This window comes from Dermacentor andersoni, chromosome 1 (genome assembly GCF_023375885.2).
Source record: "Dermacentor andersoni chromosome 1, qqDerAnde1_hic_scaffold, whole genome shotgun sequence".
Lineage (NCBI taxonomy): Eukaryota > Metazoa > Arthropoda > Arachnida > Ixodida > Ixodidae > Dermacentor > Dermacentor andersoni.
In genome coordinates, this window is record NC_092814.1 from 18,200,341 (window position 1) to 18,226,273 (window position 25,933).

At 46.0% G+C, this 25,933-nt stretch overlaps 1 protein-coding gene across 1 annotated transcript in view; it reads right to left on the reverse strand.

Moving 5' to 3' along the window:
* Positions 1–1,936: 1,936 nt before the first annotated feature.
* The window catches only part of LOC129380400 (uncharacterized), a 64,044-nt gene continuing 40,047 nt past the window's right edge, over positions 1,937–25,933 (reverse strand). Inside the window, exon 3 of the mRNA XM_055061236.2 lies at positions 1,937–2,202. Within this exon, the coding sequence (XP_054917211.2) occupies positions 2,089–2,202 (114 nt within the window). The 3' untranslated portion in view covers positions 1,937–2,088. The remainder of the gene's footprint in view (positions 2,203–25,933) is intronic.

Genomic DNA, 25,933 nt, shown 5'->3' on the forward strand with positions numbered 1-25,933 from the left:
AATGGGCTGGGCTGCGTTTGGTAGGCATTCTCAGATCATGAACAGCAGGTTGCCATTATCCCTCAAGAGAAAAGTGTATAACAGCTGTGTCTTACCAGTACTCACGCACGGGGCAGAAACCTGGAGGCTTACGAAAAGGGTTCTACTTAAATTGGGGATGACGCAACGAGCTATAGAAAGAAGAATGATGGGTGTAACGTTAAGGGATAAGAAAAGATCAGATTGGGTGAGTGAACAAACGCGAGTTAATGACATCTTAGTTGAAATCAAGAAAAGGAAATGGGCATGGGCAGGACATGTAATGAGGAGGGAAGAAAACCGATGGTCATTAAGGGTTACGAACTGGATTCCATGGGAAGGGAAGCGTAGCACAGGGCGGCAGAAAGTTAGGTGGGCGGATGAGATTAAGAAGTTTGCAGGGACGACATGGCCATAATTAGTACATGACCAGGGTAGTTGGAGAAGTATGGGAGAGGCCTTTGCCCTGCAGTAGGCGTAACCAGACTGATGATGATGATGATGATGAATAAAAGGGCAACAGCGCAAGGCACTGATAGTTTGCGCGGCAGCTCTTGATCTAATCCGTCGCTAGTGGGCGAGGACAATTGCACCCGTGGATGCGTGTAGAGTAGGAGCTCATAGCAACTGCTTGCTAGTATTCACTGATAGCCACTTCGGTAGTCTGAAAACCGGAGCTGCTATCAAAGAACCTATCCGTTCAAGTAGCCTTATTGTTTTCGAACACGACATAATAACTCTTGAAAGACAACGACGTGAACTGTTGCGATAGGAGCGTCCTGGCTTTCGCGTGGTAAAGACTGTGGTAGCCATACGATGGTTGCCATGCAAAAACGGGTATTTTGTAATGAACTTTATTTAGCGCCCTCAAAAGACAAGCATAAGAAAATGAGTTGAGAGTGCAAGTAGTTATGCCAACAAGGGAAACATTCTCCACATGGTCGACAACGTGCTCTGGGCGCAAAAGTGATACAACGCTGAAGCTCGTTTTGCCGGCCAGGACGCTTTCGTGATATTTGTGAAATCGCTCGAAGCATGCTAAGGCGCAGAGAAATTGAATGACGAATAGAAGATACAGCTGGTACAGACACAGTTGACACAAGTTGGGCGTCTTGTCATTGATGCAAACGTATTATTGTGATAGCATGCAGGCGGCGCCAAAGAAGCAGGGAGTCTCGATGTCTGCTTGCTTTGTCTTTCGTGTTCTCCAATATGCAAGTCGTCTTTGATACAGTGGGACCTCATCTTTCTTGAGGTACAGGTATATGTCCCTGCCATGATTTGCTCTGCGTCTAAATTCCCAGAGGCCGTTGCTCGAGAGAGCTGCGCTGAGTCAGTTGAGAGAAGTTTGAGAGTTTTCCCTCGCGTGTTTTTTGGCGGAGCTTGAATGTGATCAAAGTGGGGTCATTGCTATCGCGACCACAACTTTTGTGCAGTGACGTTGAATCAAAGTAATTCATAGTTCCATGCATCGCGTGAGCCGCCCACGTTCATCCCTGTACAGTTGCTGTATTGCGATCGCCTCTCCGGGCTCCATAAGAAACGTGAATATGGGCGATAGTCCTCAATTATGCTTATAAAAACGAGTGGTGGAGGAGGAGGCACGCATGAAGGTAAAAGCAGAGCTTAATACACTGAATTGCACGAAAAGCGCTGGTCCGGTGATCGAGTAATTAGGAAGAGTAAAAACCAGGCTAGTTGCTCGTGACAACAGTGTGTGATATAGTAAACTCGGCCCAGTATTTGTGCCAATCGAATGGTCTTTAATGCTTTGATTAATAAACAAACCCAAGTGTTCCTACATGTAAGTGTAGTGAGTGAGCAGTCTCTACACATCATGTTAATGTGAGAAAACATTGTAAATGACATGCACATGATGATAAACCAATTTTGTAAACGCTTTTATCATAATGAGCGTAGCTGCCTAACGGCATCTTTATTGCGCTTACATTTTGTTCGCACTGAAAAGCCAAGAATCGCGGAGTTTTCTGAACCGAAGATGCAACTTTTTATGACGTCTGCCGCCATAGAGTTGAGCGACGGTGCTCGTCTTCTTTGCTGAAAGCGTGCCTATGGGTTTCTGCGCAAGTCGTCGCCGCTTGTCGACTCGTCCTCGTTGGTGCTCCGCCAATTGTGCAGCTTGATGGGATCCAGGATTGCGCTGTCAATGTAATCCACGCGCACCTTTCGGCAGGAGAAAGAACGGATGTGCTTTAGGTGAGAGCATTAAACGAATTTGTATTCAATATCACCTCCCCTATGGAAATAAAAAGCGCTTATGCATAGTAGGCCTCATATGGGAGTTCCATCTAGAAATTCATTTGCTACCATACGGGGTAAATCTCGTAGGCACCGCATGGGGTCAAGTCCCACCCGATGGCACGCATCGGCCCGCTGACGCGCCAATGCGCCGCGTCGCGCCGGTTGGAGGAAAAAGACACGCACCTACAGGACACAAGCCAAGACGCACGCCGACGCTCGCTCCTTGGCTGCGGTGCACTGTTGCTTGACCACTTTTTCCTAAATCGTTGAAGTACGGAAGTACGGCTAAAACAGCGTGCTGCAAACTGAGCTTGAAACAATAAGTTAGGGATCTGCATGCTTTTGCCGATATAAAAAAACATGGGTTGCATTAATGAATGTACGCCTACTGCTACAGTTATTTTTACCTTTGAAGTAACAACAGTGCACAAGAGAATGACATCAGCGTTCGCGCTCGCGTTCTATGCTCACGCCGTCGTCTGTCTGCGAGATCACCAAGTCGGCGCAATCGCATTGCATACACCTGCACGACCATGCCGCATCATAGCAAGAGCCATATCAGAAGCTGTCGTAAGATTTCCTTTTGGGAGGCTCATTGCAGTCAACTATGCAAGAAATAAGGTATGCATAGTATCATTAAAAAAACTCTGTTAGAAATATAGTTATGATGGGTGACGCACGCAAGAAAAGCGAAAAAGTGTGTTCTGAGAAGAACTAAAAGAGTGCTAGCGTTCACCAAAAAAAAAAAAAAACATTTAAAACAGCTAAAACTCTCCAAAGTCGAAGTTGTCTCCTCCTGATTCTTGTTCTTGCCTAAACTTTCCCATGAAGCACCTCATTCTTTCTAGGTTGTTTTGAAACATCAATAATGTAGCGAGAGCTCATCACATTGAGAGGCTAATGAATTGTAGGAAAAGCTTTCACTGTGCAAAGGTATGTTCCATTGTAGCTGGCTTCAACATGTCAAGCCCCTCTTTCTTCACATCAATGAAACGGCAGAGAGCATCAGATATCATAAACTACAGAAGTGGAGGGTACAAATAGGAGTCTTTGGTTGCGCTTTGCCAACTCCTAATATTGAAGCACCTGATCGGGGTAAGACAACGTGTGAAGGAGCACCAAGATCTGCATCTGTTTCCTTCCAATGTAGAGACGTATTCCAGGTTATCTCAGGCACACTACACATTAATTGCCAATTTTATACGCACCTTTCGAGTGCTTCTGTCACCGAGCCCTTCGCGCACGGTGACTTTCGTGTATCGATTCCCGAGAAACTTTTGTCTGCCTCACCTTTGCACTCCGATTCTTGCCATACACTACATATTAGCACAAATTAGACAAATACACTGTGTAAGCGTCACAAAGAAAGGCGATTTTACATTTATTCAACGCATAAAACGCCAGGATAGCGTAAACAACACGGCTTAAACATAGTGCGTCCCCCTTCTGAGAGTTCGTGTGTATCACAGGTGGAAAAATGCTGTAAATGCTTTTGAAGCAGCCCTATTACTTCATGGAGCATAACAGTAACGTTAAAATATGTAGAAAATGTCACACAATCCCAGCATGTTTATGATACGCACGAAACCGGCATCTTAAGTTTCCGTGTCACGGACGCTGCGTGGGGTTACAAGTTCCGCTATGACTTTTGAAAGAGGCTGTGCACGAACATAATTTTTTGCTGCCAACTGTTCTGCTATAACCCGCACGTTGAATTAAGCAAAAAACAAGAAGTCTAGGTTCTGGGAAAAAAAAAAGTTCCGTTTTCAAAATGGTGTTATACTTTAAACCAGAATCTTTCTGCTTTCAAGCATTGAAATACATAACTAAAGCTTTGGAAATAATTTTTGAGCGATGCTGTCCTAAGAAATGTACGGTGGCTGCTCATCGCATAATCTAAAGAAAGTATCAGACAGGTTAGTTTAACAATTTATACTTGTCGAGTCAACACACAAAAGATACCACGCTGTTCGCAGTTTGTCAGTCTACTATGATGTCTTCATTGAGAAAGACATGCAATTGGTTCTGTGAGGCACGCAATAATTGTTGTTTTGTATTACTTTATTCCGCAGCTTCTGACAAGTTGGCCAATCCTTATTAAACTTCAGGATTAATAGCACGATGCATACTAGTAGACACAGCATTTTACTGCACTTTTCTATTCACAGTTAAAAAAAGGCATTGTCACGCTGAAACAATATTGAACAGAAGGTACTGAACTTATATAATAAACCACATACTTCGAAACACTATCTTATACCACAATGTTATATAAAAGAACCATTCGGCATACTTTAAAAAACCAGTATTGTTTGCTTTTTATGTACCTGCATCCACTTTTCGGTCTTCAGCAGAAATGATTTGCCAGCAATAAAATTTTGATGCAACCCAGGGGTCGTATTCTAAGATGATCGCTTTCGGTGTTATCACGTTCAGTCCGTGCTGATTGGCTGGTTCAGCAAAACCACTCGAATCATCTCACGTGCCTTGTACTACGTCACCGAAAAGTGAAAGTATTGCAGAAAATAAGCGTCCGAGAACACCATCGCAGGACTCAAGTACAAAGGTGCATCATCACGACATCATGTACAAGGCACATTTTGAGACTAAACTTGGCAAGTTTATGGAAGGGCATGGAAGAATTGAAAATTAGCAGTGAATGACATGTAACCGAGAGAAGTTTACCCAATTGAAGAAGAAGCATAAACTAAGGAAGCACAGAGTGCTGTCATGGGACAGCAGTTTTCATGTGCATCCAATTTTTTTGGGTGCTACAAGCAGTTCAAGTAGTCTCCTCAATATGCAAAACACTGAGGACGTCACCAACAGCTGCAAAGTCGATAGACCCGCTTCAATATGCAGTGCATAAACGAAACATTATTAACGCATAACGGCAGCTAATGTCAACGTGCACAGAATGTCCCTAGCAGCTCCCACCCTAATTTGCGGTGCTGTGTACAGGTGATGCAGCAGTCGCGAAACTCCCGGCGTGTACTACTAACATCTCCCAGCAGTCTCCTTACGCCTTGCGGCAAACAATCTCGCAGAAAGAAATATCATAGCAGTCACATCACAACGACCCTCTGCGTAAATATAGGAAAGCCAATTCCATTGCATAAGTCTTGTAACAAGCATTCACAACTGGTGTTCCGTGCAAACAACGAGGCAATCTGCCCAGCCGTCACGTGGGTCTTAGCAGCATTGACACCGACGGACCACTGCTAGCCGATATACTTGAGTTACCTGATCTCGACAAAACGTCACGTGCTGCCAAGCTGTCCATGCACAAAAGTGGATCAGAGGGCCTTTCTTGTTCAGAAGCCGGGACGCCAATCAGAGACGATGTGGCCACATATTGGTAAGGCGGCAGTGCGAGCTTTTCTTTGATCAAAGCAAGAGACACCTGCGTCTGCACCGATACCTGCCTCTCTTTCGTGTTTAATAGGGGAATTTGGTCTGTATGGGCAGGTCTTGGGGCAGGTATGGGCAGGGTGATGCCCACAATCTTGTGGGCATCATTAAGAAGTGTGCAATAGAAGTCGGTGGTAACTCCGTTAGACAGGATACCAGTAAGCTATCGCAGGAGACGAAAGATATGATCAAGAAACGCCAATGTATGAAAGCCTCTAACCCTACAGCTAGAATAGAACTGGCAGAACTTTCGAAGTTAATCAACAAGCGTAAGACAGCTGACATAAAGAAGTATAATATGGATAGAATTGAACATTCTCTCAGGAAAGGAGGAAGCCTAAAAGCAGTGAAGAAAAAACTAGGAATTAGCAAGAATCAGATGTATGCGTTGAGAGACAAAGCCGGCAATATCATTACTAATATGGATGAGATAGTTCAAGTGGCTGAGGAGTTCTATAGAGATTTATACAGTACCAGTGGCACCCACGACGATAATGGAAGAGAGAATAGTCTAGAGGAATTCGAAATCCCACAGGTAACGCCGGAAGAAGTAAAGAAAGCCTTGGGAGCTATGCAAAGGGGGAAGGCAGCTGGGGAGGATCAGGTAACAGCAGATTTGTTGAAGGATGGTGGGCAGATTGCTCTAGAGAAACTGGCCACCCTGTATACGTAATGCCTCATGACTTCGAGCGTACCCGAATCTTGGAAAAGCGCTAGCATAATCCTAATCCATAAGAAAGGGGACGCCAAAGACTTGAAAAATCATAGACCGATCAGTTTACTGTCCGTTGCCTACAAAGTATTTACTAAGGTAATTGCAAATAGAATCAGGAACACCTTAGACTTCCGTCAACCAAAGGACCAGGCAGCATTCCGTAAAGGCTACTCAACAATAGACCATACTCACACTATCAATCAGGTGATAGAAAAATGTGCAGAATATAACCAACCTTTATATATAGCTTTCATTGATTACGAGAAAACGTTTGATTCTGTCGAAACCTCAGCAGTCATGGAGGCATTACGGAATCAGGGTGTAGACGAGCCATGTGTAAAAATACTGAAAGATATCTATAGCGGCTCCACAGCCACCGTAGTCCTCCATAAAGAAAGCAACAAAATCCCAATAAAGAAAGGCGTCAGGCAGGGAGATACGATCTCTCCAATGCTATTCACAGCGTGTTTACAGAAGGTATTCAGAGACCTGGATTGGGAAGAATTGGAGATAAGAGTTAATGGAGAATACCTTAGTAACTTGCGATTCGCTGATGATATTGCCTTGCTTAGTAACTCAGGGGACCAACTGCAATGCATGCTCACTGACCTGGAGAGGCAAAGCCGAAGGGTGGGTCTAAAAATTAATCTGCAGAAAACTAAAGTAATGTTTAACAGTCTCGGAAGAGAACAGCAGTTCACAATAGGTAGTGAGGCACTGGAAGTGGTAAGGGAATACATCTACTTAGGACAGGTAGTGACTGCGGATCCGGATCATGAGACTGAAATAACCAGAAGAATAAGAATGGGCTGGGGTGCGTTTGGCAGGCATTCTCAGATCATGAACAGCAGGTTGCCATTATCCCTCAAGAGAAAAGTTTATAACAGCTGTGTCTTACCAGTACTCACGTACGGGGCAGAAACCTGGAGGCTTACGAAAACGGTTCTATTTAAATTGAGGACGACGCAACGAGCTATGGAAAGAAGAATGATAGGTGTAACGTTAAGGGATAAGAAAAGAGCAGATTGGGTGAGGGAACAAACGCGAGTTAATGATATCTTAGTTGAAATCAAGACAAGGAAACGGGCATGGGCAGGACACGTAAAAAAAATTTAATTATGGGGTTTTACGTGCCAAAACCACTTTTTGATTATGAGGCACGCCGTAGTGGAGGACTCCGGAAATTTCGACCACCTGGGGTTTTTTAACGTGCACCTAAATCTAAGTACATGGGTGTTTTCGCATTTCGCCCCCATCGAAATGCGGCCGCCGTGGCCGGGATTCGATCCCACGACCTCGTGCTCAGCAGCCCAACACCATAGCCGCTGAGCAACCACGGCGGGTGGGCAGGACACGTAATGAGGAGAGAAGATAACCGATGGTCATAAAGAGTTACGGAATGGATTCCAAGGGAAGGGAAGCGTAGCAGAGGGCGGCAGAAAGTTAGGTGGGCTGACGAGATTAAGAAGTTTGCAGGGACAACATGGCCACAATTAGTACATGGCCAGAGTAGTTGGAGAAGTATGGGAGAGGCCTTCGCCCTGCAGTGGGCATAACCAGGCTGATGATGATGATGATGATGATGGGCAGGTCTCTGATAATAATGACCTCAGCGGTGTTGTTCTCACTGGCTTCCATCAGCGACAAATCGCTCAGCAGGGGGTGAACATCTGTGCATCCGGCCAACTAGTGCAATGAACTCCGAGTAGGTGCCTTTGACGGATCACAACATATCGCCTTGCGTATCCTGTCGACTGCACCATAATAAGTGAGACAAGCCAAGAGGCCGTTGCGCCGAACGCCTGCTTTACTTCTAACTCGCTGTCCTCTATTCCTTTCTCATTGCTTCGTGCACTTAATCCTTTACACAACGTATTTATTTCAAGCGCACCCGCTCCGTATCAGAATAATGTTGCTCTGGAAGTGTTAACTCAGTAATAATTAAAAAAAATTAAATTGTGGGGTTTTACGTGCCAAAACCACTTTCTGATTATGAGGCACGCCGTAGTGGGGGACTCCGGAAATTTCGACCACCAGGGGTTCTTTAACGTGCACCTAAATCTAAGTACACGGGTGTTTTCGCATTTCGCCCCCATCGAAATGCGGCCGCCGTGGCCGGGATTCGATCCCGCGACCTCGTGCTCAGCAGCCTAACACCATAACCACTGAGCAACCACGGCGGGTTCGGTAATAATTGACATTGTGGAAGATGCGTTACGAACTCGTTTTCTAGGTAACCTTTTACGTGACTACAGTTTATAGTCTGGCAGCGAGAAAAAGTTTAATGAAAGATGGAGGGATTTGGACAGTTCAAGCATACTGACTGCACTTTCGAAGCACTGATGACACATTTTGCTCTTCCCCGCACATCTCACACTCACACTATCCGCTCTTCAAATAAAGGAAAAACGAGATGAAACGCGAATTAAAGTTTCATTAAATTGAAACGTGCTGCTACTTACGCAGGCAATGAAGCAATTCTAGTATAGACCGTTTCATCGGGCGAGGAGGAAATGGCGCGCTGCGAGCCTTTCCTCCTCTCTGGCTTGTGCGATCCAGCGCAGCGGTGCTTGAAACTATTGCTGTCGCGTGTTGCGGAACGATTTCGAGACGTTTTAGATCGTACTTTGTAAAATTTACGCAACGTCCGTTCATATAAGGTCGTCAGGGCAGCCTTTCGGTGCATCGGTAACTACAGTACGCGGAAATATCTAATGGGGGCGCTAACATGTGACGCGCATTATCAGCCGCGGTGTGTGTATGGGTTGTGAACTATTTTGCGTACATCGGTTTTAATTGAACGAAGAGAACCGGTGTCTCAGCATTACCAGCATGAAATGGTAAATCGGTTCACCATCTGACCGCTTGGCGTAGGGACTAAAACATAAGAGCGCATGCTCGTGTACGGCCAACCTAAGGCAACCACGAAACACCTGAGCGGCAGTCGCTATCAAATATTTGTGCTACAACGGCATCGTTCTCACGCATTTCAAGTATAGTACGCTTCACATCACTGTACGTCTACATCTGCCTCCTGCATGGCGCCGATGGCGCTGCTCAACACAGCAATCATTGTGGTTGGTTAACCAGCATGATACATATATAGCTATGTGCTTCGGCCTTTCCTTTTTGCCCTGTAAAGATATAATACATGAGAGGGATCGCATAAAAAGAATGCGATGGCTATTTTTGAGGACAAAATTTCCGTAATATGTGTGACTGCGTTGTAAAGAACGGAACGAACACAACCGAAAAAAAAAAAAACCGTTATAATCCTCTTTCTCGAAAAAGGAGAAAACGGGCTAACGCCGCAATACGACCTCGCATAGTCATGCCGCACAATGTTTTTAGATCTATAAACGTTGATGCCGTCTGCTTGGACCACGTGCTATATTGAAGATATCTTTAGGATATATATAAGATAACTGTAATACCACACCTACCACTGCTTAGGATGCTCGCGCAGTTCGTAAACGGTTGCTTTGCTGGACAAGCTTAATTCACACTGTAAGGTGTGCTTTCATTACTAACCAAAACTATATTTTTCATGGGCGGAAACCTCCTCCACCGAACCAAGTGCAATGTAATGTAATCTGCAGCTAACAGTTTGGACGCTTGTCAATGCATAATAGCACAGCTGCTATAGTACCAGAACGGTACCTACGCTGTTACGATCGTCGGGTATGTTTCGTTGATCCTAAACTGCAGCTTAGAACGAGAGGATAATACTGCAATAAGATCACAATTAGTGAATGGAACTTTGAGAATTACACATTTGATCTCTGAGGTTGATTGTAGGCTCAAACATGCGCGCACACATCGCGCTGCGTGCTCCGTCCGCCTCAACGCCAGCAGAAACTCCGGCCATGCCGACTCAAACCACTTTAGCACGTCTCACAGAACCTTTATCACGTACAAGACGCACGTCATACTAAATAGACCGCTCGAGCGCGATAACAAGCGCCAGCAACTGCCGCCGAGCGTATACATGCCATGCAAAACGGTGCGCTCGCCCAAGCCAGCATGCCGACTGCCCATAGATGGCGCCACTGCTTAGCAATATGGTGGCGCCCATGAAAAAACGGTCTGTACGCGGCTGCATGCATAGGGGTTTTGTGACGCAGGTCCTCTGTTAGCCACTTCACACGGAGCCCATATTTCAAACAAATTTTTTGTCAGTGTTCAAGTACAAGGACACACAGACTCAACATGACCCAGCGCTGCTTCAGGTTTCCTTCTGTGTGTCAGTGTTCTTGAGTACTGCACGAGCGATTTATCACCAACTAGCCCATACGACGCCTGCACTTGAAAGAAGTGAGGGAAGGAGTACTGAAAACTTGCATACTGAACTGTACTACACATGCATATCGAATCGAAGAACGCACTGTCACCTGCAAGGGACGGAATGGCGGAAAATGTAAAAGGCAGATGACTATTATTGGTGTGGATAAAATATACAACCAAAAGGGTGCAACTGTTTTCATAGTCTTCTCTTGCACTTTTTTTGCTGCACTGTTCTGAAGGGCGGCATAATGTCAGGACTATTATGGAAACATTTTCTCTTTTACCCCTTAAATTCGCGTTATTGCATTTTTTTTGTGTGTCAACATAAGGACACAATGCTTGAAGGTTATTTCCTAATAACTCAATATAACCACTAACCTCCCAATCTTCATATATACCTGAAAATCCAATAATAAATAGTGAGCGCCGGTTATGTAAGGCGTTTTTTGTAACGTTTTCTATGCATATCATTGGTTTTCTCGGAAGTGTTGCTCAACAGTCAAGCAAAGGTACATGCGCAATGCTGCTCAAAATATATTCTCAACCATGAGGATATCCATTCTTTTATGGGGAATATTTCTGTACGAAAAAAATAGCTGCCGCTTTTGTTGCGATAGGAATTATATGGACAATCTAGGCGCATTTCTGCCGTCGGCGTTGCCGTGACATTGCGTAAAAGTGATGTTCCGGCGATGGCATCGTCGTCCGGTGCCGTATCTTGTATGTTCGAGTGAGAGCGTGCGAGGGTGAGCGGACGATGGTGGCTCAATCTAACGCCCACAAGGGAGGAACGCGGGGAGGAAGCGGGCCGTCTTCCGTCGCACGCAAGCCACCGGGGCGAGGAGAAAGAGGCGCGTTCTACTACGGCGGCTGCTGCCTATGGCGAAGTCGCGCTGGCCTTATCTTGAGAGCGACCTACGATGGGGAAACTGCGCCGAGTGCTGTGTCTTCGCCGCTTAGTTCGCACTGGGCAGAACGAAGGCGAATTCACTCGCTGCTGCTGCCGCGCTTCCAGCGTTTTGACAGCGAGTTTCCGCGACCATCGACGGAGATGTGTTCATTTCTGCTTCTGCGCGCGTGACACCATGCCTGTTAATTTAAATATAAGCAAATGTTTACAAGTTTATACACCCGATAAAACTACTATCCTTACTTTGTATAGCTGCCTACTAATTTGCTATCGCAATCGATGCTTCGCCTTTAGGGCGAAAATGGAAATTAGCTACAGCGATGTGGTGATATACAGTCAAAAGGAAAAAAGAATTCACGGTGCTCAGACTCGACAAGCTTAATATAGTGCGTCAACAGGCAACGCAATAAGGAAAACTAGAAAAGAGAACTAAAGCGAACCTACCAAAGAATAGCCTACACAAACGTAAATTATCAAGATGCGAATAACTTTTTCAACAGTCTATTTTTGCAAAGTAACAGAAAAGAAGTCTCCTAATAAAAGAGAAAAGTAATCGCCCAATAAATCATTAAAAATTTCAGGTATACGCACACATCTTCTCGCCTCACCATATCTTATGGGAGAACAAGGCCCAGTGAAACGGTGTTTCCCCCTCAACAGTCGTGGATCAAGATAGGCACTCTCTGGACCCTAACTTGCGTCTGCGCCTGCCACCTGGGCTCTCCCTCCATGAAACAACTTTACTGTGCCGCATGTGGTTGAGCGTCGCATTGACAAATTCCTATTAATTCCTGGTAGGAATGGCCAACAGTGCGGCGTGCAATTTGTGCGGGTGCGATGAAACTCTAGAGCACCTTCTGTGTCACTGCCCATCCTCTGACACTCAAAGACGTATTTTACAAGCGAAACTCAACCTGCTAGACAATAGAGCGCTCTCAGAAGACATGATCTTTGGACCATGGCCTATGCGTTCTTGCATGCAAAAGGCCAAAAAGGCCTTCTGCGTTTCTTGAAGGGCACTGTATTGTAGGAACGCTTGTTACTGCGGAGATTCCTCTGCGATTGACTGTGAATGACTGACTAGTACTTTTCTTTTCTCTCCTTATCAGTTATTTCATTTTCCCTTTGTCCAAGTGTAGGGTAGTCAATCGGGCAAGTCCTTGGTTAACCTCCCTTCCTTTCCCTCTTCGTTTCTCTCTCCCTCTCTCCACATATCTTTTAGTGAACTGTGAATTCGGTGTTTCCGGCGCTCTGTACTGAAGACGAAAACCGTGTTGCGGTATCCGAGCACGTTGTACGTCAGTGCATGTACTATCAGCGTCATATGAAACGTGAACAGCGGAGCTCGTGGCCCAAGCGTAAGTGAAGGTATAGTGCACGTCGTCCAGTCATCACCATTGACAGGCGCACACATCTGCTTTGGCTGTACTATGTGATCCCCCTATAGCGATTTATTTTCGCTTGTGTTCTGGTTGTTACGTTTGGAAGGGTGAAAAAAAAAACAGAGGCTAAAATATTGCAGTTTACGGCGAGTATCTATTCTCCTTCCCAAGCTGTTTTGCAAACATATCCTACCAACAAATATATTATTCTAATTGAAACTTAAGGGGAAGCTTCATCTCCGGGGCTCTGGCATGAGAAATCGGCAATCCTTACTTCTGAGCAGTCACTGCACCGAAATTGATGAGTTAGGTTGAACTTAGAAGAAACAGTTAAAATGTTGTGATTTCAGAAAGCCTATATTTTATTAAGGCTGGCTCCTTTTTCCCCACAAATTCTTAAAAATTGCGAAATTTCATGAAAGAAGACTTCAAGTATACAACTCTGTGCCTCCGCAAATAAAAACGATATCGCAGTTCTGTAAGCTGCACCTAATATTTCATCTAAAGAAGACAAAAATAATGTAGCATATGCCACCCTGAAATATACCTTTAACTTCTGAATATTACGTTTGCAAAATCTTTTCAAAGATTGTAACAAATTTTTTATTTATTGGTACCTCAAATACCCCATTTGTGGTTTTACATCACGGGTTAAATTCACATAAGTCGTAAATTCATACATGAAATTTGTCCTATTTAGTTGCTACAACGGATGCAGTTCATAGAAATGCGATATTTGTTTTTGATGCTGAGTTACGGATTTGTAAACTGCTTACTTCTATTTTTTTCAGATTTACTGATTCCCGGCAATTCTTGTAAAAAATGCCATGACCTAAATTAAAATTCTGTTTGCTGCAATCACTCTGATTTAGCTTTCTTTCCGCAACAATTCTCATTGAAACTGATTGACAGATTTTCTCATAAAAGCATTCTTGCGTTTTACATGTATTTGAGCAGCCAGCATCGGAGATAGGCCCGAGCTAAAGCTTGCTCTTAATGCATCACGCCGGTTCTACAGGAAACCCACGACACATAACGCTGACTATACGCAAGCCCACGTCCGCAGTGGTGCATAAAAAGTAAAAAAAAAAAGCAATCAAGGAAAAAAAAAACGGAAGCTTCGCGGGAGGAGGTATCTGTGATGTAGAGGTTTCACTGCACACCACCAATGTGTATTCAAGTTGGGGAAAACGTTTAGCCTGATACAGGAAAGGAGTAGGAGGAACTAGAAAGCGCCGGCCACCCATAGCACTGCGTGGTCTACGTTTACAACTAATAATGGACAAATAAGACTCACACAGCTAAAGTCTAGAACGAGTTAGCGATCGGCGTCAAGGATATAGGGACGAGCAAAAAGAAAATCAAAGCTCAAGTTACATAAATCCAGAACGTGAAGAAGGTGAAAGCCTGAAAACAGGCTCCTGCTTTCATCGTGTTCACGTTTTGCTCATCGTCTTCAATTTCCATCTCCCGCATTCCACGTGTTCTCCCTGGATAAATCCAGAAGAGGCCTTGAATCAAGAACTGAATATATTGATCTCCTAGGGCATGCTGTTGTTAACATAAAGGACTGACTGAGGTCGATTGACGCCCATCTTGACCACCGAAAGTCCTGTCTTAACAAGGAAAAGGACCGTTCGCGGCGCGGTAACATAATTCTTCGAGGCACTCCAGGTTATCGAGAACCGTGGGAACAATGTGAATCCTGGAAAATGTACACATGATAACGGGTGAGCTGACCCCTGCCAGACAGCGTGATCGAGTGCGCTCATGGCTTCGGATCGCATTCGCAAAGCAAATGCCTCCCTATCATTGTCAAATTGTAGGACTTCGAAAGTGAAAGTGCTTTCTGTAAGAACAATACTTAAAGAGAAAAATATAAGCGTTAGCCGATACATTTGTGTGGCTTCACGTGAAGAGAGGCGAACACTATTCCAGTTTGCTAATCCCCAACCTGGCGCACAGGCCCGCCATGTACGCAAGCAAAATTTAATCATGAATGAAAAGCAATATGTCTTCGATCCGATAAGCCGCTGTGTCAAAGAAGACCAGTCGTCACGATTTCCCAGAGCTGCAGACAATAGAGAGTATGCGCCTGGGCGCGCACCTATTAGGATGCAGTCGACGTTTAGAAAAAACAAATTGTGAGGTTTCACGTGCCAAAAGCACCATTTGATTACGAGGCACGCCGTATTGAGGGGCTCCGGATTAATTCTGACAATCTGAAGTTCTTTAGCCTAACTCACAGTACGCGGGCGCTTGCACTGTGAGATAGGAACGTGACAGGGTCACCAAATGCAGCCTGCTGAATACATCCTTTTTTCACTCGAAGCATTATCAACAAAGACGTTCGTTGAAATCGGCCATCGATAGATGCGTACGTGATATTATAGCCTTAAGAGAAACATGGCTTTATCGACAAATCGGAGACCAACTCGTGAAATTTTTCTGTTCACCGCTGTGATCGCCATACACGCCAAGGTGGCGGTGTACTGTTGCCGATAAATAAAAGGCTGCCTTAAGATTGCATTAAAATCATATTCAGTTTGGAGATTGCATGGGCAGTCGAAAATGTCGCTTGCCTCGAGCGACCTAAACCGATGAAAAAATCAAGGCATTTGGAAATTATGACAAGGCTGACGTTCATTCAATTAACACTGAACGCGCAGTATTTAGCGATGAATACTTACGTGAACTTGACCATCGTAATATTATTGAATTAAAAGATAAGCACACTCCTGTTTACGTGATCACCTCTAACCTAACAAATACCATGATAAAATTGACACTGTTTGTACACAAACCAAAAACAACTTTGGACAATAGGTCCTTGGCTGACTTCCTTTTCCTTAACTTTTCTAAAACTTTAGACAAAGTGTTACAACCTGCTCATTTATTAATTACGACTACTGAAGCTTGATGCCCGCATTTTAACCTCGATTGAACGTTTTCTTGCTAACTGCCCTCGGTTTGTTTCCGCTAACGGTACTAATTCAGAAGGACACACTTCTGATCTACGCCAGGGCTCAGTCCTCTGTCCGCTCGTTTTCCTCATTTATATTAACGATTTACTACTTTGTGTTTCCTCATCTGTTCATTCGTTCGGCGATGATTGTGTAATTTTACGAGAAATAACAGGGCCTAATGACGGCGCTCCTCTTCAATCTTAGAGTAACGCCGTCTTTTCATGATATAAAACGTGGTCAATGGAATCAAACATTCAGAAATGCGAATTAATGCTTGTGTCTAGGAAGATTACTAACTTTCCCATTGATCACTTAAATAATGCACAACTAGACAGCCTGCCTTCAACAGTTAAGTAACTCGGAGTTCACATTAGTAGCAATCTAGCATGGGACACTTATAACTTTCATGTTGTCTGTACCGCTGATCGTATGCTCGGATTCCTTCGTCGTAACCTCTCAAAATCACCTTCGTTTCTCAAACTGATGCTATATACGCCCTCAGACTTAGTCTTGGGATCGTCCATTTGGGACAGATATCAATAATTTGGCACATTCGCTGGAAACGGTGCAAATAACTCACTGCCTCTTATACTCTCTAATTACAATCGAATCCCGAGCATCACGTTATTGAAAGGTGACCTTAAAATACCTACTATTAGCTATTATTGCAAAAACATTGCCCTGCTTCTTTGCATATAAATTTTTTACCGTTCCCTACTGTAATGTCTGCTGGCTCTGAGGGTATTCGAGATGGCTGACTTCAGAGGCCCCACTCAAAGGAAAAACATACAGAGAATACCAGACCAGAATACTTTCTGTTTTGCGAGAAAAGGTCATAATTTTGGACCTACAGGCGTTGAGGCTAAGACCATCATTTTTGCACCATGCGGCAAACGACAACTAAGGGCCCTATAACGTAAAACTATTCCGATTTGCTTTATTACAATCTCCTGGCGTCAAATTCTCGCAGCCGCCGAAGCAAGCATCGGGCGGTGATCCGCAGCGTTGTTTCAACCGACCATTCAAACGCTCTCCTCGTTTATAGCAGGTTTGCTTTTGTTTGCTTTCCAGACAAATAGCATTGCCTATCTTGACAGATCTGATTGGTATAGAAAAGGCGAGAAGAACGCAGCTGTGGAGAGCGTTTCCGTGTGGCCGAGCTAGCGCAGTTAAAGTAAATAACCGGATGTGGAGGGTGGTGCCGGCGTCTGCGATTGTCCGCTTTCTCTTGCTTAGATTACGGTGGCTCGTCGAAAACCGCAGTGGTGTGCAACGGAAGAATCAAAATGCCACTAAAATGCATCCTGAGCAAGGAGGAGTAGGTAGAGCGATGTCATAAGCGTGCCGGGATGGCTCGACAACGTTATACTGCCACGCGAAAATGTTAATTGCACGCAAATAAATTCATGCTCACCTGCAGCTCCGAGTTCCATTGTCGGAGTAAATGGTAGGCAGATGTTTTATATTGTTTGTGGAAAGGGGGCAGCCTCCGGCTAATAAAAAAAAAGTCACTTCTGTTCGGCAAACTAGTGGCTCTTAATTGCGTACACATCACTTTGACTTGGTGAGGTTTCGCAATTTTGAGACGTCACATGACGGACAGGAGAAGTGGGCACAGCCCTAAATCTTTGGCCAATAGCGGAGGGATAATGACAAAAAAAGGTGCTTAATCGGAAGCAAATATTTTTCTTTTGTTCGGTCTAATCATGCACAAACAGTATGTATACGTCATATCAGATGGGGGGTGGGGCTGTTGGCGTTTTTCTTGTCGTCGCGTGACAGACAGCTGGAGTGGGGGTGGCCTGAAAAATTTCTGAACAATCGTGCAGAATTTATTGCAGAAATGCAATAGAAACTATTTGAAATAGCGTTGCGCTATAGGCACCATATGTGAGATTGAAGAATTTGACAGTCATCAATAGTGTGAGTACTTTTGGAAATCTTGATATCATCGTCAGACTGAAGAACAGACGACTTGCGAATAACGCAAAGAAACATTGAGAAGTACCAAGAACAGGAGTAGTGTTAAGACGCAGCTTTCAGGGACAGCGCCCTTGTGCACAGAAGATGACTGTTAATTGACGCTAACAAAACAAGGCCTCTCCTTAAGACAGCTGCGAAGGAGAGCAACAACTGAAGCATCAGCACCGTGACGAGTAAGCTTTACGAGGAGCATTGGATGGCTGAGCACATCAACAGTTTTGCTGAGGTAGCTGTACGCGGCCATCCACTTGCCCCCTCTGGAATGCTAGCGTAGAGACCTGTGTCGTCAAGGTCGCAAGATTGGTGACTGTTCAGCGACCACTGAGAAATGTTGGTTTGAAGTTAACAAGCACTTTCTACTAGAAGACACTATGGTTTGACGGGTGAGCTCAAAAATCGTGGATGTGGCAGTTAGGAGTGAAATCGGCCTGTAGTTCGATACATCTGTCTTGTAAACAGACTTGAATAAGAGAAAACACCAGCGGTTTTCCAAATGCGTGGAAATGTGCAAAAATTGAGAGTTTTTAAAAATAGGTGTAAATACCAACGAAAATATGTTGCGGTAATAATAATAATAATAATAATAATAATAATAATAATAATAATAATAATAACGTTCATTTCCACCAAAAATGCAAGAACAACACAAATAGGCCGGTCTAAGCCTCAGTTGGCTTGTAGGAGCATGCCTATGAATATGATACACATGGCGAAAAAAAATACATAGATTGAGGAGACATGTAGAATAAAGAAATAAAATGAATGACAAAACAATGGAAATGAACACGATAACATTTGGTTATTCTACTTAAAACAAAGGCAATTGAAGAAGTAAATATGATGCAAAAGTATTCTGGAGGTTAATTTCACCATAGCTCATTTATTAATTCTTTCAGCGTGCTTTTCAATGTGGCGTTAAAGATTTCACCTGATAACTTGTTAAGGATGTCCGGCACATATGCACAGCGTCTGGCCGCACCATACCTTGTGGCTGAACGAGGAACTACATAACGGACGCGTTTCCTAAGTTGTCGTGTGGCGGCACTTTTTTGTTTTAATGCGGAATTCCAAAAAACTGTTTTACGACAACTGTTTCTATACGCAATGATTGAAAATTCAGTAGACAAAGTTCATGGAAGATATTTGCAGCTGTTACTACTGGAAGTTGTAGGCAACACTTTTAAGAATATTTTTTATAATCCTGTCTCCCCTGCATCTCCGACGATCCGAACAGGAGCCGAAGACTGTAATGCCGTATCTCAACACGCTGTAACCCAGTGCATGCACCATAATCATTTTTGCAGACAAGGGTGCAAAATATTTGATGTTAAACAACAGCCAAGCGACTCACCTCAGATTAGAACAAATAATTGATAAGTGATGTTGCCACGATAAGTTACTATCGAAAGGTATTCCGAGATATTTCACACAATCCACGTATGGAATAGGCGCACATTTACATGAAATACAGTACGAATCATGTAAGTAGAGAGGCATGTTAAATAGAGTAGTTTTGAGTGGAGAGCGAAATCAAACAAGTTGTGTTTTTTGGGTATTAAAGGGAAGCTGAAGAGTCTGTCGAATTCAATAAGACGCTCATATACGGGCGCGGGAACCTTATAAACCATGAAGGTAAAATTTTGGGGGGGATTTTTCACTTAGGAGCGACGCAATCGTCGGTTAAAATTGCGCTGTAGCTCCGCCCCCCGTCGAGCGCCGCGTGCTGCTGCTGACGCTGACGATGCGAGCGGAGACCGGAAACGGCGGCGTAGTGACGTCAACACTGGTGTTCCGCTCCTTCGCAGCCTCCGCGAATGTGCCTGACCGGGCTTATTTCTGCGTGCGTGCCGTCCTAATCTGCTTCGCTCGACCCTACATTCCTTCATTTGTGCGTATATACGAGTGGTAGTTGACGTGCGCAGCATCAATTGAACTTGTAGGCCGATCATGCCGGCGATCTGTGCAGCCTACGCTTGCACGAACACCAGCGGCCGCGACGATGTTCCGATGTTCCATTAGTTCCTGCAAGACAAGACGCTTTCAGCTAAGTGGGAGGCTGCTGTGAAGCGAAACAACTTCAAGCGCTCAAGAACAAGTGTTGTGCTCTAACCACTTCCGTGACGATTACTACCGGAGTTTATCAGTAATGCGTGCTTTGGGCTCTCCTAAAAAAAAAAATAGTTAGTACGCTGAACGGAAGGTGCATGTTTATCGCCCACCCTTGACGCAGGTTTCATCGCCAAGCGCCGCGAATTTTCTATTCGCACGTGTGTTGTGAACCAGCCTGCATGCCGCTACCATAACGCAGTGCAAGCGTAAAGTTTGCATGTGTTGGAAAGCCTGCTCACGCCAAGACGCTGAACTCCCCCTTCTCTCGCACACATAGGAAACCGACCATCTCACGTAGCCCACGGAATTCGCCGGTTACGAGTAGCGTGCGGATGGCGCGCTGATGGAGGTTCTATACTACACGTGCTACAACAGCCGGTAAACTTTTCCCGCGTTTAAACCGTCTGTGTAGATTGCCGACAGCTTTGGGGCAGCGCACAAATGCTGAAGATCGCATCACCGCTTACGTTCTACGAGGAGGCATAAAGGAACATAGCACTACAGTTGTTTGCCCGGAAACGTAGTCACTGGAACGCTGAATGCAGCTTAGCAAAAAACATACTCGCCAAAGAACATTTCCAACACAAGGAGATGCTAACACTTCGCCTTCGTTCGCGTGGAAAGCAGTGCTTGTACCAGCATTTTTTGCTTCTTGGAGAGGCCGGCTCTTCGCAATCGGCTCGTACATGTAGTATGTACAAGTATGTACGTCCGTGTAGTATGTACAAGTACAAACCCCTGACAAGTGATCTTGCACGCGACAGCGACAGCGCTACAAGCGAGGCGATGGCTGTCGCGTCCACTCGTCGTCTGCAAGCCGAACTCCACGCGAGCGACGGCTTTGAGCGACGAATTCGCGGAATGAGGGCAGCAATATACGCGCCGAAACTAGCGTGACGCATGTTTTATCAATTTAAGTTGATGTATTTTACTGAAGGAGCATAAAATATTTCTGAGGGTCTTGCACTAGGTTCTTATTCTTGCACGTGCAAAATTCAATAGTTTGTTCGTTCCGTGCGACAAACAGCAGTATTTGAGTTATGTACATCCAGTTTCGGCTTCGCACAATTGCCTAGTCGCTCATAGCATTTCCTGGCGACGAGCGACGACTTCTAGATTTCTAGAAACGAGCGATCGAGCGACAACGCCGAGCGATTTGTTCAAGCGACGGCCCGTTTTGTCGCTTGAAGCCGTCGCCCGTCACTGTCGCGCGCAAAATTGCTCTCGTAGAGTTTGGACTTAACGTCGAACTCCTCACGAAAATTTCCATGACCGTCTCAGCAAAACACCACCAAACTACTTTGCACCGTCTTCGTGTGTAGCGGCAGCAGTCGGTCCGGACGAACACCATTGTCGACGTCACGAGGCGCCCGACCAATCACAGGCGGAAACGAAGCGCGCGAGCTGGGCGTGTCTGCTGTTGCACTTTTCGTCGAAATAAAATGTTTGCGCTTTCTTTCACTCAATTTCGATGCGATATTCGAATTCAGAGGGTTGAAAACCACGGCGTACTGCTCTTCACTCATTTTTTCTGGAAAACCTTTCAGCTTCCCTTTAACAACAATTCAATTATTTGTGAACCAAAGCATTGCATTGAACACGTCTTTTTGCAACATTTCAGTGGACATTTTGTAAGAAAGATGTTTTGCCTGTAACACCGTGCCGTCAGCATACTTGAACACGGAACATTTGGAAATTGCCAAATGCAAGTCAATGACGAAGTTGTCAAACGACAATGGCGATAAAATGGACCCCTGAGGAACTCCAGCTTTCAGCGACAGCGTAGAACTAAAAACGCCCTTACCAACGGCAGTGACCACTTGAAATCTGTTCCTCAAGTAATTTTCGAGATTGTTGTAAAAAGACCCAGGATATCCCCAAAAATAGTCTACTTAAGAAGATTTGGTGATTCAGGTTGTGAAACGCTTTCGCTAAATATAACGGCGCAAACGTCAAAAGATTCTGATCGAATGCCGAGAACAGTTCATCTGAAAATTCCTCAAGCAGTGCCACAGTACAATACGCTGAAACAAAGCCAAACTGTCGATCAGTCAGGATAGAAAATTTGTTAAGAAAAGAAGACAGTGTGGAAACGATATTTTTCTAAGACCTGAGCTATAATCGGCAATATAGAAATTGGCCGATAGTTTTCAATAACGACACGTGTACTTGTTTATCTTTTCCGGGTGACCGTTTGTCACCGCCTAACATGTTATCGCACAGCGCAGAACGCGCCTGCATGTATCGGAAGTTTCTGGAATGTTACCGATGGTTCCATGCGCTGTCTGTCACCGAACCATATGTAATCTGATTGCATGTATGCGCGACGCGAATAGCGTACAACTTTGTGGAAGGCACGCTGGTCCCAGCGATTAGTCTGGAACATTCAAAGGCTGATGTAAAGTCGACGCCCTTGACCTACTGATCAGATTTTCGACGATCGCCGAGAGTGTTCGTCGCTATCGTTGTTCTCAAGTGTAGCCTGTTTGAGGGCACAAGTTTACCCAATAAAACGCTAGTTTTGCAAATCACAGTTTTGCTGCCTTCTTCACCGTCACTACTACGTGACATCTGGTGGAGGTGCTAGTGCGTTCATATACCCAACGCCCCCGCAAAGCCGCGATCAAAGCCCCGCAACCCGATGACAACACCAACGTCGCCAAGGACCAACGAGCAAGCCGTAGGCAGCAAGGATTGCGACCGGAATACGGACCTCTTCCCGAGAAGACCAGAGGGATCAAGTCCAATGCAGAAACCCCAATGGCTGCGCCAGCGTCCCCCATTCTGCTTCAACAACCTCGAGACCCCCAACCTTTCATGGATCATCGTCTGAAGGTCCAGAAACCTGGCTCGAGACATATGAAAGAATCGCGACTTTCAACAACTGGGACTCCGACGACAAGCTTCGGCGCGTATACTTCGCCTTGGAAGAAGCCCCCCGGACGTGATTTGAGAACCGGGAGTCGACCCTGACAACGTGAGACCTGTTCCGTAGCGCCTTCCTGCGGACCTTTACGAGCGTCGTGCGTAAGGAAAGGGCCGAAGCTATGCTACAAGCCCGAGTACAACTACCCAACGAAAACATAGCGATTTTCACCGAGGAGATGACGCACCTGTTCCGCCACGCCGAACCCGAAATTTTCGAGGAGAAAAAGGTTCCCCTACTCATGCGTGGTATAAAGCAAGAACGTTTCACCAGAGTGATACGAAATCCACCGAAAACCGTCGAAGAGTTTCTTCACGAGGCCACCAGGATGGAGAAAACTCTGAAAATGCGGAACCGGCAATTCAAGCGCCGCGCAAGCCCAGCAAACTGCGCCGAAGTTCAATCATTAACCGCCGAGGACATACGCCAGACAAGCGGTCGTGCGAGAGAAGCTTCAAAGGTTGTTCCCAAGATCCCAGCCTCAGGTTACGTCGATCGCGAACGTCGTGAAAGATGAAATCGAGCGGTCACTGGAACTTGCCGAAGGCCAGCCCAAATCGCCACAGGCCCAGCATCAAGCGGTGACCTACGCCACCGTCGCCCGCCGTCAAAATAACACTTCGCGCCCGAGCGCTGTAACGACGGAGTTCCGCCGTCCGCCGCCGCCAGCTTGCCCACCCGTCGTCCAGCGAAGCGACCCAAGGAAGAGAGACGTCTGGCGCGCCGCTGACCACCGCCCGCTCTGTTGCCACTGCGGGGAAGCGAGTCACGTCTACCGCCGATGCCCATACAGGGAGATGGGACTGCGAGAGTACACCGTCAACGCGCCGCGACCACAGATAGGCGAACGACCTCGCGATATCGCCGACTACCTTGCCGCCACTCAGTGGAACCCTCGACGACCATCCCGTTCGCCATCACCAAGCAGCTACCTGTTGCCGCTGCGCCGTGCATACACTGGCCAAGCCTGGGGCCGGTCTACGAGCCCATATCTAGAAAACTAAAAGCAGCAACCGATGGAGGTGTGGTTGCTGTTCGTCGAACTGACGAAGATCCTCCGCCGCCGACGAAGACGCCGAAGAGACCACCTCGACGACATAACAACGACACGCCTCCGTCGCGACGATTTCTGGAAGCAAAAAATACGCCGACGAAAGACGACCTGATGATGCCAGATACCTGCAACAGGTCAACGCGACGCAGCCGTGATCCGACGCCAAGACCTAACTGTAACGCAAGACAAAGAACCACCGACCTCGACGTGCTTCTCGAGGGTCACAGGCGCCGATTACTCCGTAATGAGTGGGCACATCGCCGCCCAGTTGAAGTTAAAACTGCATGGGAAGGCCCTCAAATTCGGACCGCTGGAGGACACCTAATTACGCCGACCGGAATCTGCGCGGCAAGAATTACGGTTCATGACCGGACTTACCTTGCCACCTTCGTTATCCTCCAATAGTGTTCACGAGGCGTCATTCTTGGCATGGACTTCCTGAACCAACACGGCGCAATCATCGACCTGAATTCGAAATCGATAACGCTGTCGGAAGATCAAGCGACACCGCCGGAGAGCTCTCGTAGTCACCGCGCCTTGAGTGTGCTCGAAGATCAGGTAATCATCCCGCCGTGCTCCAGTATTATTATTTCCGTCGGCACCGAAATACCCGCTGACGTAGAAGGCGTCATCGAGGGCGACCAACATCTACTGCTCGACCATGAAATTTGCCTCGCAAGAGGGATCGCTCGACTGCACGGAGGGAAAGCGGAAGTGATGATAACCAACTTTAGCCAAGAGTTCAAGCACATCAGCAAGGGCACGACAATCGCGTACATCGAGGAAATTGCGGAAACCAGCAATGCCTTTGTCCTCTCGGATTCTGCCGCATGTACCCCGAAGACCATAGTCCCCGAACCAGACATCGACGTAAATCCAAGTCTCCCCATGAGTAAGCAGCAACAGCTCAGAAGTCTTCTCCGACGATACAAAGACTGCTTTTTGACGCCATCGAAGAGTCGACAAACACCAGTTGCAAAGCATCGCATAATAAGCGAAGCGTGCGCTCGACCACTCCGCCAGAGCCCTTACCGAGTTTTGACGCGAGAACGTGAAGCTATTAGGCAACAAGTCGACGAAATGCTGCGCGACGACATCATCCAACCGTGGAAAAGCCCGTGGGCGTTTCCTGTCGTTTTAGTGAAGAAAACGGACGAAACCCCACGTTTCTGCGTCGATTATCGTCGACTGAACAAGATCACGAAGAAGGACGTATACCCCCTTCCACGGATAGACGATGCATTGGATCAGCTCTGCAACGCTAAATACTTCTCGTCGATGGATCGCAAGTTTGTCTACTGGCAAATAGAAGTCGACGAGAGAGATCGCGAAAAGGCCGCCTTCATCACGCGAGACGGCCTCTACGAGTTCAAGGTCATGTCGGTTGGACTGTGCTCGGCGCCTGCAAGGTTTCAGGGCGTCATGGACATGGTGTTAGGAGGATTGAAATGGCAGACGTGTCTTCTTTACTTGGATGACGTCTTTGTCTTCGCCAGAAATTTGGACGATCACCTTAGGCGGCTTGCGAGAGTATTAGATGTCACCAGGGCTCACTCTGAAGCCGGAAAAGTGCCGCTTCGCTTACGATGAGCTTCTGTTCCTAGGCCACGTCATCAGCAAATCTGTAGTACGCCCCGAACCGCAGAAGATAGCTGCCATAGCAAAGTTCCCGCAGCCCATCGACAAGAAGGCAGTGCGTAGATTCCTTGGCATGTGTGCCTACTACAGGCGTTTTGTCAAGGACTTTTCACGCATCGCTGAGCCGCTAACACATATAACCACATGTGATGTCGAGTTCAAGTGGAAAACGCCGCAGGACGACGCAATTCAAGAACTCAAACGATGCATGCAGTCACCGCCGGTGCTAGCACACTTCGACGAAGACGCCGATACCGAAATTCACACTGACGCCA